The sequence below is a fragment of the Cavia porcellus genome, unplaced genomic scaffold (assembly GCF_034190915.1).
Source record: "Cavia porcellus strain 051 isolate PalLab524CR breed Dunkin Hartley unplaced genomic scaffold, mCavPor4.1 scaffold_14, whole genome shotgun sequence".
Classification (NCBI taxonomy): domain Eukaryota; kingdom Metazoa; phylum Chordata; class Mammalia; order Rodentia; family Caviidae; genus Cavia; species Cavia porcellus.
The window spans coordinates 76418492-76436765 of record NW_026947497.1 but is presented as its reverse complement, the minus strand read 5'-3'; the positions used below and the strand labels follow the sequence as shown (position 1 = coordinate 76436765).

General features: G+C 40.4%; 1 protein-coding gene across 1 annotated transcript; it reads left to right on the top strand.

Moving 5' to 3' along the window:
• Positions 1-49: 49 nt before the first annotated feature.
• Positions 50-17802, top strand: Fbxo45 (F-box protein 45). Its single transcript, XM_003477106.5, has 3 exons — positions 50-580; positions 8085-8441; positions 13125-17802. Exons 1-3 carry the CDS (start codon positions 272-274, stop codon positions 13308-13310), a joined length of 852 nt encoding a protein of 283 aa, XP_003477154.2. The 5' UTR covers positions 50-271; the 3' UTR covers positions 13311-17802.
• Positions 17803-18274: the final 472 nt, after the last annotated feature.

The window sequence follows — 18274 nt, the reverse complement described above, 5'->3', positions numbered from 1 at the left end:
GCAAGTCGGGCGGTTCCAGCGGTCGCGCTGAGCTGCGGGGGAGGGGCTGAGGACGCCGGTGCGCCCGGGCGTCTGCCCTCAGTGAGGCGGGGCGCGTGGCAGACGCCCCGGGGCAGGGGCGGGAGTGGTGGAGCGCTAGCCGCTGGCTCTGAAAGGCGCGGTGCGCGAGCTGCGGAGAATTTTGAGGCAAAGCTTGGCCTCCTCCGGAGCCAAGACGGTGGACGGCGGCGACGGCGGCGGCAGCAGCGGCCCTCGGGCCCGCTGGTGAAGGATGGCGGCGCCGGGCCCGGGGGCCGGGGCAGCCTCGGGCGGCGCGAGCTGTGGCGGCGCGGGCGCGGGCTCCGGGGCCGGGGCGTCGGGGGGGCCCGGCGGCCGACTGCCCAGCCGGGTGCTGGAGTTGGTGTTCTCCTACCTGGAGCTGTCGGAGCTGCGGAGTTGCGCGCTGGTGTGCAAGCACTGGTACCGCTGCCTGCACGGCGACGAGAATAGCGAGGTGTGGCGGAGCCTGTGCGCCCGCAGCCTGGCCGAGGAAGCTCTACGCACGGACATCCTCTGCAACCTGCCCAGCTACAAGGCCAAGGTGAGGGAGTCCGGCCGCCGAGCGCGCTCTGTGCGTCTCCTGCAAGCCTTTGGGTTTAACGCCTCGGCTCGCCATCCCGCCTTTCCACCAGTCAGTGCCCTTCTCGCTCCCCCTTCATAAAGATTCTCTTTCCTTTGGATGAAAGTTCTGCTCCTTAACCCTCCCCACTTCCGTGATCCACTTTTAAAAAAGACCAGGTGTTTGCCCATCGCTGGTTCCCAGCTCTCGGTCTACTTTCAACAGTCGTTAAAGACGGAGCACCGGGTCTTGGGCATTTTAATACTGTACTTTTGTGTTTTCCTCCCCGGCCTCCACATAGACTTTTATTACATTACATCATCGCGGCTGCCTTAATGTGGATTTAGTTTCTGAGATTTTGCATTTGCTTCGCCTTTTCTAATCTCTGATTTATCTCATTTTTAAAAACATATTTCCGCCTAAGTTCCCTTCACTGTATTTCAGGCTTACAAGGGAGTGTAGTCTTGGTCATTCTGCTAAAACTTTCAGATACAGGCTTTCATAGAACGTCCTCCCACCGACACCGTATAACTGTCATAATCCTGCCTTGTGCTACTGTTACTGGCGACTTCCTTGCTAACTTTTTAATAGTTTTACCTTGATGATAGTTCTCCTCTGTTGTATTTGTCATCACATGTGCTGATTCCAATCTTGCTGCTTTCTGTTTCTCAGATTCTTGTCGATATTTCCTCTCCCAAAATCAAAATTGCCAAGTAACAGGTTGTGGTAGGGTTGAGAGAATCCTTTCTCCAAGACTTGTAAACAAAGGCCACTGCTTAGGTTAAGTTAGCAACAGCTCTACAGGATAGCAGTTACCAAGACCTTGTAAGAGAAAGGATAAAGTCTCACCTGCAGTGTGGTTAAAAAAAAAGAGTGAGAGAGAGAGAGAGAAAAAAAAAAGGGGAAGCATGCCAGTGAGGGTCAAAGTAAGTAAATCTTTTTCTGCGCGAAATAGATGTACTTTTCTATATTAAAACAAGTAACCCCCACCACTTGAGAGGTTGAGGCAGGGGGATCACAAGTTTGAGACTCAATAGTAAGGCCCTGGGTCAATAAAATAAAAACGCTGGGGATAGTGGTAGAGTGTCTGCTTGGGATGCGCAGAAATCCTCAGTTAAATCTTCAGTAACACACACACACACACACACACACATACGACTCCCCCCCAAAAAAAACTGGGAAAGAAATATAAAAGATAAAGAGCATCATTATTAAGTATACCAACTATCAAAAATTGTTTTTTAATTAAGTGAAACAACATTTACTAGGACAATATTCATGCATAGTATCAGTAAGAACTTTCTTAGGACAATGCAGAAAACTGCAGTTTTGTCCTACTTTGCCTAATAAATGTGTGGGTTTAAGTTTTGTTTGTTTTTTTGTACCAGAGATTGAACTCACAACCTCGCACTAGCCAGGTAGACACTTATGCTGCTGAGCTACACACCCGACCACTAAGTTTTTAAATTTTTTAAATTAAAAATTTACCATAAAGTTTATTAGTTTTGCTATTTTTTTTTTTTTGTCTTTTTCTTTTTTTATCGGTACCGGGGATCGAACTCAGGACCGCCTGCTTGCAAGGCAGGTGCTTATGCCGCTGAGCTAAATCCCCAGCCCCTAGTTTTGCTCATTTTAAGTGGACTTGTAATTCATTTTGAAATAGATATGCTCACAAGTCAAGATTCATGTGATGTGTTATAGATAATGTGTCTGTGTGAGTCAAGTTTCAACAGAAGCAAAATAATGTAAAATAGGAATTGGGCATATAACTGAGCAGCACAGCACCTGCCCACCAAGTACAAGGTCATGAGTTGAGTCTCCACCAATAAAAGGAATGTCTTCTCAAAAATGATGTAAAGCAAAATGTCTCCCTTTGCCCCTCTCCTTCACCTGTTCAGTTCCTTTTCTTGGAGGAATCTGGTTTCCGTCCTCCCAGAGATAGTTTCGCTTTAAATTTTTAATGGTTTGTTTACCTTTCTATTCTATATATAATACTAATTGTGTACTACTACAAAGACTTGTTCTAATCACAGTTCATTCTCATGGGATCTTTTTTTTAATATCTTAGTAGTGAAAGGATTAATTCAAATGGGGGCAGGCTAATAGAGAAGTCCAGTTTAGTAAAGGTGTAAAAAATGTATTGAAATAACTGTAATGCATGGTATACATTGCTTCTTGCTGTTAGAGACAAAAAGTATACTAGAAACTCAATGAAAGGAGGATATCATTGAATAGAAAATTAGAAATGGTTTGAGATTGAGTTTGTATTGAGTTGAATTTTAAAGATGAGGTAGATGTGAACATTTTTGAGACAGGGCTCTCTAATTCAGGCTGGCCTTGAACTCACTGTGTAGCCCAGGCTAGTGCAGCCTCCTGAGTCTCTGAGGGCTAGGTTTACAGGTGTGTGCCATCCTTTGGGCTAGATTTGAGCATTTTATAAAGAGGAAGTACTCTAACCAGAACAAGAGGAAAGCAAAGGCCCCATGCTCAGTTTTGCAGAGGTATTGGTGAATGAAAACCAGACTCATGGATGCCTTGGGTTAAATTCCTGTGTTTTACAGTGTGAACCAGCAGCTGAAAACTGCTTGGAAGGAGAGATACATGGTGTCAGTAGTAAAGGATTTGACCCGAATAGGGAGATCAGGGAAAGCTAACTACCTTGCTTGCTTTGGGTTTGTTGCTGCTGCTGTTGTTTTGGGAATCCAACTCAAGACCTCATGCTTGCTAGGCAGGCGGGGAAAGCTTTCTTATAAGATATAAGTTACACATGAAGAATAAGGATAAAGAGGCCAAGGGTAAAGAGAAGAGCCTTTTGGAAGGGAACACAACACGGATGAGGAGCAGAAATATATAGTGGGCTGGAGCATAGAGAGCAAAGGTGGTGCTGGTTTGAGATAAGTGGGAAGAGGGACTTAAGGATATGGGACCTGGTGATGTTTATTTTGCATTTTAAAGAGCTTATTTCTGATTTCAGCCGGGAGAACAGGTTGGGGAGGACCTTCGAAATTAGGAATGTTTAATTAGCAGATAGTGAAGGAGATGGATACAAGTTGACAGGTTTAAGAAGTAAAAGCCTCACAGTTTAGTAATAGATTTGACACAAATGAGAAAGAGGGAGGTGTTAAGGATGGCTCCTAGGTATCTAGGTTGCATAATGCAGGGATCAGTTGGGCTACACTTTTAGAGGAATGGCAGTGAGTTTGATTGTACAGTACAATTTATAGTATTTTTGAGATATCAAAGGTTTCAAATTGGCAGCTCTTAGGATGCTCAAAGGCTAAAGATATAAAACGGGGCCGAGTGTGAAGGTGAGTGGTAGAGGGCCTAGCATGTGCAAGACCTTGGGTTTGATGCTCAGCACTGCAGGGGAGAATATATATTCAGTTTAGTTAGGTGAAATGGAGAGAAATAGTGGGAAATACAGTGGTAAAGGTAAATAGGAACTAGATACTTCATGGAGGAGCTTTTGAAATGCAGTCATCGGGGGCTGAGGATTTAGCTCAGCGGCATAAGCGCCTGCCTTGCAAGCAGACAGTCGTGAGTTCAATCCCTGGTACCGATAAAAAGGAAAAAGACCAAAAAAAAAAAAAAAAAGAAAGAAAGAAATGCAGTCATCAGTCTGCTGTTTGAACTTTATTTGGTTTGGGTTGGGCTTTTTGTTGTTTGTTTTGAGACATGGTCTCACTATGTAGTTCAGGCTGGTCTTGAACTCACAGCAATCTTCCTGTCTTAGCCTCCTGAGTGCTGGGATTACAGGCTGTGCCACCATGCCCAGCTGGACTTTGTTTTATAGTTGGGAAAAAAAAAACAAAGCAAAAGTTTAAACAGGAGTGACAGAGTATAAGTTGTACTTTTAAAAGATTAGACTATTTGATCACCTTGTATTATGTTTTTACATTATCTATTATGTCCACCCTTTTGACTTGACCACTTCTGTTCTGTTATGTCACATTTGGTTTTACTCTCTTCCAAAAAAGCAATAAGAACCGTGGGAGCAATGAAACCCAAAATGTGTAATAGTCATTGTACAAAAGAGAGGAAAAGAAAGTGCTCTAAACTATATAACTGCATGTATATTTAAGTGTATAAGATAGAAAATGATATCACAGAGTTTTATTGGATCATTGAACAGAACTGTTTGCAGTATCATTGTTGGAATGTCCACTCTACAAGCTTTAATTTTGTGACTTGAACAATTAATTCTAAGATGGCAATATGTAATCCATTAACTAGTGATTTCCTACTGTTCATTTTTTTGCCTCGTAAATCTATATAACTTGTACCCTTTCACTGTTTTTTTTTTCTTTTCTCCTTAAATAAAATAAAATAAAATAAAATAAAATAAAAGATTAGACTAGTAGGATATGGTGATGCATGCCTGTAATTCCTGTGCTCCGAGAGTGAAGTGGGAGGATTGCCACAGGTTCAAGGCTAGCCAGGGCTACGCAGTGAATTAAGGGCCAGCCTAAACTATAAAGTGAGAGAGACCCTGTCTCAAAAAACCAATAAATAAGTAAGGAAAGAGCACCATAAAGGTGAATGAGCAGAGGTCAGTGCCTGTACTGGAGAGAAAGGGTGAATGGAGAGCTGTCACAGAGAGCAGATCCTAAGGTGGGCAGCAGACTGGGTGAGAGGGGTAAAGAAGAAGGCAGAGTCAAATAGAATTTCCAAGGTGACAAAAGCCTAGGTGACAAAAGGATGGAAACAGATTTGGAATAATATCAAACTGGAAAGTGGTCAGGTGTGGTGCACTTGGGAGGCTCCTTGTGAGCTTGCGGCCAGCCTGAATGATATAGTGAGACCTTGTCTCCAAAGAAAAAAAAAGAAGAAGGAAGGAAGAAAAAGTGTATTTGTAGTTCATTATTTTATTTGGGAGTTTTCATTTTTCTTCCTAAAATTAAAGAACAAAAGTTTTTTAAAATTTTTTGCTGTGGATCAAACCCAGTGTCATGTACATACCTATTATATACTCTACTACTTAGCCACAGTCCAAGCCTCAGAAATTTTCTTTTATAAATTCATGTTTTACATGTCACCAGTGGGATTAGTTCCAGACATACCTGTCATCTAGTTCTCTTAAATTTTAGACTTAGATGCAAAGCTAGGTCTTAAAGCTGTTTGCAATAGCATAAAATCCAAGTTGTTCATGAGCCTGAGACAGAAATTAAAGATTGTTTTTTTTTATTAATTTGATATTTTTCTATTTCATCTGAATTTCTCAGTGTTAGTTTCTAAAGCACTTATAATCATAATTCTACTATCACTTCTAAAAGAAAGTAATTTCTTAATATATAATATACAGTGTTCTTGCTGGGTGTGATAGCACACGACTGTAATCCCAACACACAGGAGGCTGAAGCAGGAGGTGTGCTGTGAGTTCAAGGGCAATTTGGACTGCATAGTGTGTTCATAGTAAACCTGGACTACATAACGAGACCCTGTCTCACACATACACACACACACACACACAAAACCTAAAAAGATAATGAAATAAAACAGATAGTGCTCTGGCCAGGCATGGTGGCATATGCCTGTAATCTCAGCACTCAGGAGGGTGAGTCAGGAAAATTGCCACAAGTTCAAGGCCAGCCTGGACTACATAGATTAGGACCAGCTGGAACTACATAAGGAGACCCTGTTTCAAAAAACAAAAACAAATACAGTATTCTAATTTTAAGTTGTCTGGTAAATATCAAATGCTGTATTTTAAATTTATAGTTAGTTTAATCAAGGTCTACAAAGATACCTGCAGCAAACAGCTGATATGTCTCAAAAGGCTATTTTAGTCCATAGATTTTCTCCTCCCACCTTTTACCTCTGCAGTTTATGTTCTCTGCCTGAATTTTACTGTTTTCATTCCCATGGTGGTGTTTACCGTGTTCTTCTGTCCTCCATGTCTCCTACAGTTTCCTTTAATTAGTTTTTTTCCCTCCAGTGTGTATTCATTTTACTAGAAGTGGTTTGAGGTATGTTAGAAGATGATCTCTGTATAATTAAGTGTTGCATGGTGCAGACAGTGGTGGGGCAGGATTCGAGAGAAATGAATGGGGTTGGGTGGCTCTGATTAATAATAGAATCATGGAGGCGGTATTGGAAGATGTGTGGGAAGAGGGAAGCAGATACAACACAACACACAGGAAGGTAGAAAAGGAAATAGGAGGAAAACAATCTGGAGGGCTTTGGAACTAGGCAGAAGAATGTACATTTGATTATGGTACTAATTATGAAATTGCTAAAAGATGATTAATAGGGAAAAGATGCAGTAAAGGTGGTGGTGTCTTAGACAGCTCTGGGAATAATTTAGGATGAAGGACTGAGCTTGGAGAATTTGAGGAGGTAGAGGAAGGGTAGTCACTGAAACAAACACAGTGTGGGCGGTGATGGCAAACCTTTTAGAGACTACCCAAACTGCAAACCCAAGCCCACTTATTTATTGCAAAGTGCCAGTGCTGTAATTAAACCTGAATGTCCAGTACTTGGCTGCTGGAGAGATACTGGAGAAACTTGGCATAAGTAACCATAGGTTTGCCACCTAGGACCTTGCACATGCTAGGAAAGTGTGCCACACTGAGCTACATACCTAATCTCAAAATAGTTTTTTTTTTTTTTCCTTTATCCTGGTACCAGGTATCAAGCTCAATACTGTGCACTTGCCAGGCAGACACTTATAGTGCGGAGCTAAATCCCCAGCCCTCAAATACAGTTCTTAATGATAATAGCATTGCCATTATGAAAAAAGCATTTTCTCTTTGATATAAAATTATCAATGACTCAAGACAAATGTGGTTTCACATTCACCCTTACACTTCCACTGGATATTTCCAAATAGTTCCTGCATGTCATTGTTTCAGCTATAAACATTTCAGGATTATCTATAAAATACAAGGATTCTTTTATATATCTCTGAAAGTGTTTGTTTGTTTGTGTTTTTATTCCTTTGAAATAGGGTCTTACTATGTAGTTTAGGTTGGCCTTGACCTCACTGTGTCACCCAGACTGGCCTTCAGTTCGTGGCAATCCTCCTGAGCATTGGAATTGTAGATGTGAGCCACTCTGCCTGACTCTTTAATGACTTGTTTGTTTGGAGAATTACAGTACAGTTTAGAATTTGGTCAGTGATAAGAATGTTGACAGTTTGTTTCTTTGGTAAGGCATAGACGCAGTATGTTGCCCCAGCTGGTTTTGAATTCCTAGTTCAAGTGGTTGTCTCCTGCCTCAGCAACCCCCTCCTCGGCCCTGCCCCAGCACCTGGACTTATGGGTGTGTGCCATCATGCCTGGGTTCAGCCAGGAGTTATTTTTAATTGTTACATAATATTTTTGGTTAGTAGCCCATCATGAAACTTTAGCCATTCATTATAAGGAAATACTTAATGTATTACTTAAAAATATATAATTCCATTGTTTAAAAACATGTCTGAAATTTAAATACTATTTAATATTTAAGACAAATCAAGTTTTTCCTCTGGTTTGTTTCTCCTCTTCAGGTACGTGCTTTCCAACATGCCTTCAGCACTAATGACTGCTCCAGGAATGTTTATATTAAGAAGAATGGCTTTACCTTACATCGAAACCCCATCGCTCAGAGCACTGATGGTGCAAGGACCAAGATCGGTTTCAGTGAGGGCCGCCACGCGTGGGAAGTATGGTGGGAGGGCCCTTTAGGCACTGTGGCAGTGATTGGAATTGCCACGAAGCGGGCCCCCATGCAGTGCCAAGGTTACGTGGCATTGTTGGGCAGTGACGACCAGAGCTGGGGCTGGAATCTGGTGGACAATAATTTACTACATAACGGGGAAGTCAATGGCAGCTTCCCACAGTGCAACAATGCACCAAAATACCAGGTGAGAGACTGGGTCTGCTCAGCCGTGGGCCTTTATCCAGTCACAGCTCATTTGTTTTAAATTTACAAATATTTATGTAGTGTCTATGATTTGGCTGTTGTTTTGTGGATTGTGAATAGTACGTGGTGTATCTCAGTATCTCTTTCCTAATGTGTATTTGACCTTGAGAGCCCATTTTTGCTCCACATCAATGATTGGCAACTTTCTGTGTGGACCAGAAAGTAAATGTTTTAGGCTTTGCAGCTCATATGGTCTCTGTCACAACTTTAAACTCTGTCGTTACAGGATGAAATCAGATATTTATGCTATATGAGTAAATGAACATGGTTGTGCTTATTTTGAGGGCTTATTATTTTAGATTTGGTCCAGGAATTGTAGTTTGCCAGCTATTGCTTGAGATTGTTTCCTGTGTTGTGCCGCTAGTAAATCTTTTTTACTAGATTCTTTACCCCAGCAAATGTACCTGTGTTATATAATATGCATGCTCACTCTGTATTGCTTATTAATCGTTGTGGATTTAACAGTTGCTATAAAGACAGGCAAGTTCAGGCAAACTGTTGCATTTTTTAATTATTTTTGTCTTAAGTCATACTCATTTGCATCTCAAATCAAAATTATAATTCCTATTTCTAAAAGAACGATTGCCATAGTATTGGCAGAGTGTAAAACACAATTTGGTAAGACATTAGAAGTCTTAAGAGGAGCTGCATGTATTTAGAAATATGTGCCCTCAATGATAATCTCATTAGGCATTCTAAAGTAGAAATAATATATTCCATTTCCTGAAATAGAAAAACTGGAAGGAGCTGGGCCTGATGGCTCATGCCTGTAATCCCAGCACTCTGGAGGCTGAGACAGGAAAATCATTGTGAGTTCGAGACCAGCCTGGGCTACAAAGTGAGCTCAAGGCCAGCCTGAACTGTGTAATGAGACCCTGTATCAAAAAGGCAACAAAACAAAACACCCAAAAACTGGAAAGATTTTGTTTCATGGAGTCCTTTCCTCAAGTGTCCTTTTAGACTCTGTAGACACTCTACAGAGAGTGTCTGCATTTAATAATCACTGAAGATAATGTCCTACCACAACCTCTGTGATGATTTTATAGTGAAAAGTCCTGAAGTTTTTGTTTTTCAAAGAACATACTGTGATTTCAGTCCTTTTAAATTTATTGAAATTAGTTTTATTGTCAGCATGTGGTCTGTTTTGATGAGTGTTCCATGTGTGCTTAAAAAAATGTATTCTGTTGGGTGGAATATTCCCTTCATGACCTTCATGACAATTAGGTCAATTGGTTGGTAAGGTTCAAGTCTTTTATATTGTTACAGAGAGTAGTATTGAAGTCTCGGACTAGGTTTGTCTCTCTCCTTTCAGTCCTGTCAGTTTTTCCATAGGTGAACAGATGGGTTATTAGGTACATGTACATTTCTGTTACATCTCTCTGCCTGATTAGTTCTTTCATCGTTATGAAATGATCGTTCTCTCTCTTTCTTTCTTTTTCTTTCCCTCCCTCCCTCCCTCCCACACACCACTCTCTCCTCCCACATGCCTCTCTCTCTGTCTCTCTCTCTCTCTCTCTCTCCTTTCACCTTTTTGGTGCCAGGGATCAAACTCACGGCCTTGCACTTACCAGGGAAGTGTTAGAGCCCTTGAACTGAATCCGCAGCCCCACTCCAGTTTTCTTGGCGTACAGTTATAAAGTATTCTCTTTCATACTCTCATTTTTACTTTCAGACTGTCTCATATTTAAAGTGAAGCCCTGGATAACATGTAATTGGGTTTTTTAAAATCTAACCCAGCCTTACAACCTCTGCCTTTTGAAGTGTGTTTTGGTTACTTTTCTCTCGTTGTGGAGACAAAATACCTGACACCCAAAATTAGGGAAAGGAAGATTTATTTTATCTTACTGTTTTCAGGGGTTTATCTATTTTCAGCTGGCTCCAAGGCACGGTGGTGTGGCTGAGGAGCAAGCATTCATGGCGGCCACAAACAGCAAGAGCACAAAGGGCAAAAGATGGAAGAAGCAGGCCTCCTTCCTTCCCTTATATTGCATGTGAGCTCCGCCAGTCCCAGCACTAGACAACGAACCAATCGCAAACATGACTGTGCCAGGATTGGTGGGCCACCTAGACATCATAGCAGAGTGTTTAGTCTGTTTACATTTAATATGATTGTTGGTGTTGTGCTTGATAGTGAGTGTTCTTATCACTCAGCTTCTGAAGTTAATCTACCTGCCAGCTATTTCTTTGTATTCTTTGTTTTAGATAATTTAGATAATTTCTTCAAGTTCATTGCATCATTCTTCTGCCCTCAACTAGGCTAGTGAATTTTAGTCTTTTTATTTGGTTTCTTTTTTTTTTTGCATCGGGGATTGAACTCACAAACTCACACATACCAGGCAAGTGCTTGAACCACTGAGCTAAATCCCAGGCCCCTTTTTATTTGGTTTCCTTTATGGTTTTTTTTTTTTTTTTTCCATTGAGATTCCTCATTTGCTCATTTCATAATTAGTGTATTTTTTCCTTAATTCTTTAGACATATTTATGATAGCTACTTTGAACTCTGCCAAATGCAACTTAGTCACCTCAGAGTCTGTTATCCCATACAAAATACACTCTCCTGTTTTCCTGATTTTTTTTCAATTGAAACCCGGGCAGATAGGTAACACCTGCTAGTTATTCTGGGGTGTTTTGTTTGCCTAGAAACTAGTGTCTGAAGATTATAACTTCCTGCAGTGGTGGACAGTTAAATAGCCTGAACTGAACTGGATAAACTCTCTTGAATGATGTTCAGCAGCCACCGTTTTTATTTATTTTTGAATTTAATTTAGGGCTAGGGGTTTAGCTCAGCATTGTAAGTGCCTGCCTGGCAAGCACAAGGTTATGAGTTTAAGCTCCTGTACCAAAAATAAATCATTTATTTTTTGGTACCAGGAATCAAACCCAGGACTTCAGACTTGCTAGACAGGCACTGATCTGCTGAGCTAAATCCCTGGCTCAGCAGCTGATGACTTTGATTATTTTTTTAAGCTAGTTTTTTCAGCTTTGCTACCTTTTCAGCTTAGTTCTGTGGGAATTTCCCCTGCCCATGTAATCCTTATGGTCTCACAAGGATTTTGGCAGTTTTTTCTCAGATTTGGAAGCTCAGCTCTTCAGTGATTCCCTTGCTTCTGGTGTTCCTTCTCATCGTTTCCAGAGGCTCTGCCATTCCCAGGATCTATTTACTGATGACACCCAAGGCTAGTGTGACTCCCTGCTTTGTGCCCCCTGCTCCCTGTGTGCTGTGTGCTCAGAGATGAATTGTAAATTCCATCAGGATTAGTTCTGCTTCTTTCTGTTTTTTGGTGCTGGGGATCAAACTCATGACCTCAAGCTTGCCAGGCAGGCGCTTACGCCACTGAGCTAAATCCCGGGCCCTAGTTCTGCTTGTTAGTCTTGTCTTCAGTGAATAGGAAGGTCTCCTGGGCTTGATATGAAGAGGAGATACAAATAAAACCCAAAATGATTACTCAACAAAATATTAGTATTAAATTTCCATTTTCTTGTTGTTTGCATTTTGTTGATAGCAGTAATGAGGGCAGGTCCATAAAATAAAGTGTGATTCAATCTATGAGTTGGGCAAAAGGGGGAAAAGATCCAAATATTGGCAGTGATTTGTGAGAAGATAGACAATGAAGGAAAGTAAATGACAACAGCATAAGTTACCATAATCAGGAAGTGTTACATTTTGATTTTTGTTTGAAAAGTTGAAACTCTTCCTTGGAGTATACAGATAAAACATTTTGTATAGACACAAACTATAAAGATGAAGCCTCCGTGTTTCTTTACTTACTTGTTATAATATGAAAAGAACTGAATATTTTAAGTTCCTAGTTTAGCACTGCTGTTCTTTAAAGAGCAATAGATCACAAATCAACTATTCGATTAAGTATATTAAACTTTGATTATTTAAAATTACATAAATTCTACATTGTATGTGGAACTGGTTTGTAAACTTTAAAGCCTATGTTTTTTTTATTACAGTGATTTTTACTGTAATAAAACATACATATCATATATTAACTATTTATATGTGTAAAATTAAATGACATTAAATATATTTGCAGTGTGTATAGCAATCAACTGCTCTCTATACCCAAAACTTTTTCATCATCTACAACATAAATTCTTTTTTTTTTCTTTTAGGTACAGTCTAAACATAAATTCTGTACTCACTAAACAGGAGGTATTTAGGATGACCATTTTGGTAAAATATACCAAGATAAATTTTACTGCTGATGTCCTTCAGAAAAGCCTTAACTAAGAGTAAATTAAATCTGAGGACAATTTGAAGAGCATTTAAATTGTTAGTAATGTATATCTCATGTGAATCTTAGAAAAAACATGACCAAAATAAACATTCATGATGAAAATGATGTGTGCTCTTCTTGATGTTCCTTCCTGAGCAGAAAGTTTCCATTCTGATGCTTCTAAATACCTTTTAATAAATTTACTTTTAGGCTGGAGATTTAGCTCAGCAGCTCAAGGGCTCGCCTGGTAAGCGCAAGGTTGTGAGTTGTATCCCTGGTACCAAAAAGAAAAAAAAGATATTTACTTTTAATAGTGTATTCAGCTTCTTAACTTATGTCATGTTCTAGCTGTGCCCTTGGTGGATTTTCTTCTAATCTCCTTTGTTGTCTGTTTGCAGATAGGAGAAAGAATCCGAGTCATCTTGGATATGGAGGATAAGACTTTAGCTTTTGAACGTGGATATGAGTTCCTGGGGGTGGCCTTTCGAGGACTTCCGAAGGTCTGCTTATATCCAGCAGTTTCTGCTGTATATGGCAATACAGAGGTGACTTTGGTTTACCTTGGAAAACCTTTGGATGGATGACAGTGGCTTTCTTGGGATCACGGACAGTGGAGAAGAAATCTACTTGTGCAAAGTAGAATCATGAAGTAACAGTGTCATATGTGCATGCCCAAGAAACATCCCGAAAAACATGAAGTTGTCAACTGGAGAAGCAGCTCTACAACAGAGATCACCTTGGTGTTTCCTCTTTTCACTGGGCCAGAAAAATCCTCAGGGTTGCAGTTGGTTGAGTGGGCAGTTGGCGTGTGCGTATTGGAACAGAGTCTTGTCTCAAAACTAGCAGTGTGTTCTTTCCTGCTTTAAGGTGAGAGTTAGAGATGCTATCAGAGGGAAAAGATAAAGAAATAGCAAGCTTCCAAGGTGGTGTGCTTGTGAAGGAAGATGGATTGTGTCCACAGCTGCCTGCTCTTTCTCCAGTCCCCTTGCCGGCCAGCGTGCCCATTAGGAAAGTAAGAAACTGGTTGGGGTTTATTTAATATTGTTAATATATTGAGAAGCATGGTCTGCGTGGACTGCACTTCTCTAACAATGAGGAATAAAATTGTGCAGCTATTTTAAAAATTGTATATATAACATGTGTGTAAAAAAATGTAAAGAAAAAAGACAAAGGGGCTGCTTTGTTCTAGTTCAGTTTCTTAAAAACTACTATATGGTACAAAATTAGAATAACATTTGGGGACAGTAGGGTAGCCACAGAGAAGAAGATTTTAAGATATGTCATACTAGCTCATTTTGTATTATTTTTGACTTAAGTTCCCATAGCTCTTAGTCTTGTCATTATTGGTTTTTTTAAAAATCAAAATTATAGTAAATAATCCTTAATCTCCTGAGGGAAAGCAAATCTATTTCTAATTATATGTGTCAGTAAGGATGATCTAAACACAATAGTAGATGTGTGCATCTCTTGGTATCCAGTTTTATTTTTTGGCCCTTTGAGAAAGGTTCTTATAACAGAAAATGTCGTCACTATGAATGCTGTTAGAGAGTTCACTAGTGGTTTATTTTCTAGCTTTATAGTGCTGTACATATTATCAAAACTTTAATTTCACATTGTTTACATCACGTAAAACCCTAAGCCTCCAACTCTTCATTGGGGCAATCAAGAAAATGTTTACTCACCCATCTGATGAAACAGCGCCAGCCTGACGCAGGTTAAGAGCATCCTTAATCTCATTCTGAGTCATCGCTCCCAAGGAACTTGAGATCCAGCATCTTGTGCTGAAAACTTCAGGTGGCAATATTTTGAAAGTTTTATTGCAGAAGAGTTTAATATTACTTCCTATTTGATAAGATTTAACTCATTAATACTCTTGAATTAATCCAACACATGAGCCAAGATTTTTCTTTTGTTAAAAGAAAAATGAAACATCTTTTTGTTTGAGAGTATACATTTCAGACACGTAAGAATTGATGGGACACATAAGAATTGATGGAAGCAAGTGAGATTTTTTTGTACTTTTTAAAATACTGCCGTATGTATATTTTATTTTAAATTTATTAAAATTAGGGACAGCAAACAGCTTCTTCCTTGAGAATTAAAATTATCAGTACTCCTGTGAAGCAGGAGAGTTCAGCCATAGAACAAAGATCTGTTTTTGCTACCTGAAAGGTTTACAAGTATTTATTGTGTATATGTGGTATGTCCTTTCAAAAGGTAAAATTGTTAAAGATTTTTTTTTTTTGGAGACAGGATATCACTGTGCAGTCTAGGCTGGCCTTGAACTCATTATGTACCCCAGGCTGGACTGGAACCTGCGGTGATCCTCCTGACTCAGCCTCCCAAGCCCTGGGATTATAGGCATGCACCATTACGCCCAGCTAAAGATTCTTTTTGATAACCATGTCAAGATGAAACTCATACAGTGAATTATAAATTAAATGTATTAGAGAACATAGTTAACACAAGTTGACTTTTCTTGGGGTAAAACAACTCATTTTGACACAGTGTAAAATTTGATTGAGAAAAAGAATTGGTTTAGGGTGAAGATTAGTTAAAAAATGTTCAAGTCCTCTTAAGTGTTTGTTGCCTTTTCAGGTTGTGGTATGGCCAATTCCCAGAGCTTTTGCTAGGAGTTGTAACTTCTGTTGCGTCTTGTTAGTAAACATTCATTTGTAACCGCGTCTCGAAGGTTCTGACTGGAAAACAAAAACACATGGTTATTTGTTCTGTATTGAACCTAGGATCAGTGATTGCCTAAATATTTAACAACAAGCCATTCTTAGGTCAAAGCATTGAATTCCCTCTTTGCCCACTTGCAAGTTCTATAAAATGGATGTTCACGACATGAGCATCAGGAGTGACATGATGAGTGGATTTGTCCCTGGAGATGGAGAGTGGCTGTCTTCTCCATGTCACTAAAGCAGACTGCTCACTGTGCAAGGAGGTTCTTTTCCACTGGTGCGGGAGAGCAGTTGGGTAGAAGAGTGCACCTGGAGATCGGTGTGAGTCCCCTGCACTGTGGCTCTCACCTTCGCTGTGCTTGGGAGTCACATTGGAATGTTTTTTTATGTAGGTTTAGGTCCCATGTCCGGAGAGTCTGGTGTTGATCTGGGATATGACCTGGTCACAAAGATTTTTTTAAACAGTTCCTGATGCTTTGAGTATGCCAGCAAGGTTCAGAACCGTTGCGCTAAAATTCACCTGGAGGTTTCTCATCTGCAGAATCGAGAATTCTTGCTCCCTCCCTTCACTACCTCACAATGATATTGAGGGTAAAGGAAAGAACGGTGTTACGGAAAGCGCAGTGCTGTGGAGGAAAGGCATTTGTTGTGTTTCCGCTGCAGCCATGGTCAGGAACATCATTGGGTTTGTGTTGCCTTGGGAAACCGGGAGCGCTTCCTTTGATCCTCTAACGAAGCCTGCAGAGGGGGCAGACGTTACTGTTGTTCTTACTCATACTACGGTTTTCTGTCATATTCGGGTTAAGCCGTCACATAATCTGGGTTTACATAGGAAAGAAGAAATATTAAGACTTAAATTCTGTAATGCGCATTGGCCCTTAATTAAAACTTTTCATACAAGGAATTTTGTGGCTACTAGATCTGATTTCACATTGCCATTGTTTTTCCATCATTTGACTTTGAACGCTAAGCCATTTATTTCATCCCTTACTCAATTAAGTATGAATGCAGATTTGGTAAAGCACATGAAGCAGGTAGGTTTTTTCCCGTTCCATATTTGAAATCATGGCTCAGTGATTAGAAATCTTCTGAGTTTTAGATATAATTTCCTATGTAGTTTCATAAATAATAAAACTTTCAGTCTTATAGAAATTATAATTAAGTCTTCAGATGTTTACATAGACTCACAGTACTACAGTATTTTTAAAAATTGTTTTGGCTGGACGTGGTGGTGGTGGTGCACGCCTGTAATCCCAGCACTCTGGAGGCCGAGACAGGAGGATTGCTGTGAGTTCCAAGTCCAGCCTGGGCTGCAAAGTGAGTTCAAGGCCAGCCTGAACTGCATAGTGACACCCTGTTGAAAGAAAGAAAGAGAAAGAAGAAAGGGGTCGGGGATATAGCTTAGTGGTACAGTGCCTGCCTGGCAAGTATGAGGTCCTGAGTTTGATTCCTGGTACAAAAAAAAAAAAAAAAAACTTACGAAATAAACAGTTTGAAAGATGGATACCTAAGGAGTTTGCTAAATTAGTATTGAAAAGATTTTCCAGAAATGAAGACCACCACAACTTGGACTGTGGTATATAGAACCACTTTGAAGCGTATATTAGGAAAGAACAGTTTACACTCAACCCAAATGTTATCTCGTGAAGCATTGCTCTGTCACTAGCTGAATGTAGTCTTTCCTCTGAAATGTCCCTACGTTGTGTGTGTTTATTTGTTTATTTATACACATATTTGTTTCAGTGCAGGGCCTTGTGGATGCTCAACTACATCCCTAGTCCTTTTGTATCTTATTCTGAGACAGGATCTCTCTGAGTAGTTCATGCTGGACTCAGACTTGCTATCCTCCTGCCTCAGCCTCCTGAATAACCGGGATTACAGGTGTGTACCACCACACCCAGTCCTTAGCTTTATATTTTACCTATACTAAACTCATGCTGTATGACTTTATACCTTGTGTAAAATGATTTTTATTTATTGATTATTTATTGGTGTCTTGGCTCCCTGAAGCTGGTACAGGACCTCTGATGAACTCATCTCTGTGTTCACATGGCTAAGCTTGTTGTAGGAGCTCAGGTATTTATTGAGGAAAGGAGGAGAACTATGCAGGAAGGTGGAGACACCTCTAAAGCTACAGACTGTAGACACGTAGATAAGGGCAACTCTGTCATCCCAGCAAAGAGAAGGAGGAGCCTGAGGCTAGTGAAGAAGAAACCAGTGCTATGAATGCATTTCAGCCATTCCTCCTTACCCGTAATAATGGTAAACTGATCTTTAGTTCTTGGTGTAGATTTCCTATATGTTTAGATTCAAAATTAGAATTCTGTATTTTAATTTTTTGGAATCCTGTTGTTTTGCCTTAGTTTCCTAATAAAATGTTGTAAAATTATAACCACCTGTGATTCCTTATACTTTGAAAAGGAAATTTTATACATCAGAAAAATTGGGGTTCCTTAGCCAAAGGAGATGATAGAATTGGCTTATAAGTTCCAAGGCTTTTAGTAGTGGAATCCACATTTACAGTGTTCAGAAGGGAAGGTGGCCAGGGAGCCATCACCCTCTAGGGCCCCGTTGCCTTGTCACCTCTGCCTCAGCACTGCACCAGTTACTAACCAGGTGTTTGCCAGGAGTCACAGAGGCAGGCATTTGAGTGCCAGACTAATGAACCAGTGGCTCCTGGGATCCAAAAGCTCAAAAGAATCAGGTGATCATGTTTGCTAACAGTTGCTTCAAGCTGGGTGTGGTGATGCACACTGATAACTCCAGCACTTGGGAGGCTGAGGCAGGAGGATGGGTGAGAGTTGGAAATCTGGGCTACATAGTGAATTCAAGGCCAGCCTGAACTTCATGGTAAAACCTTATGA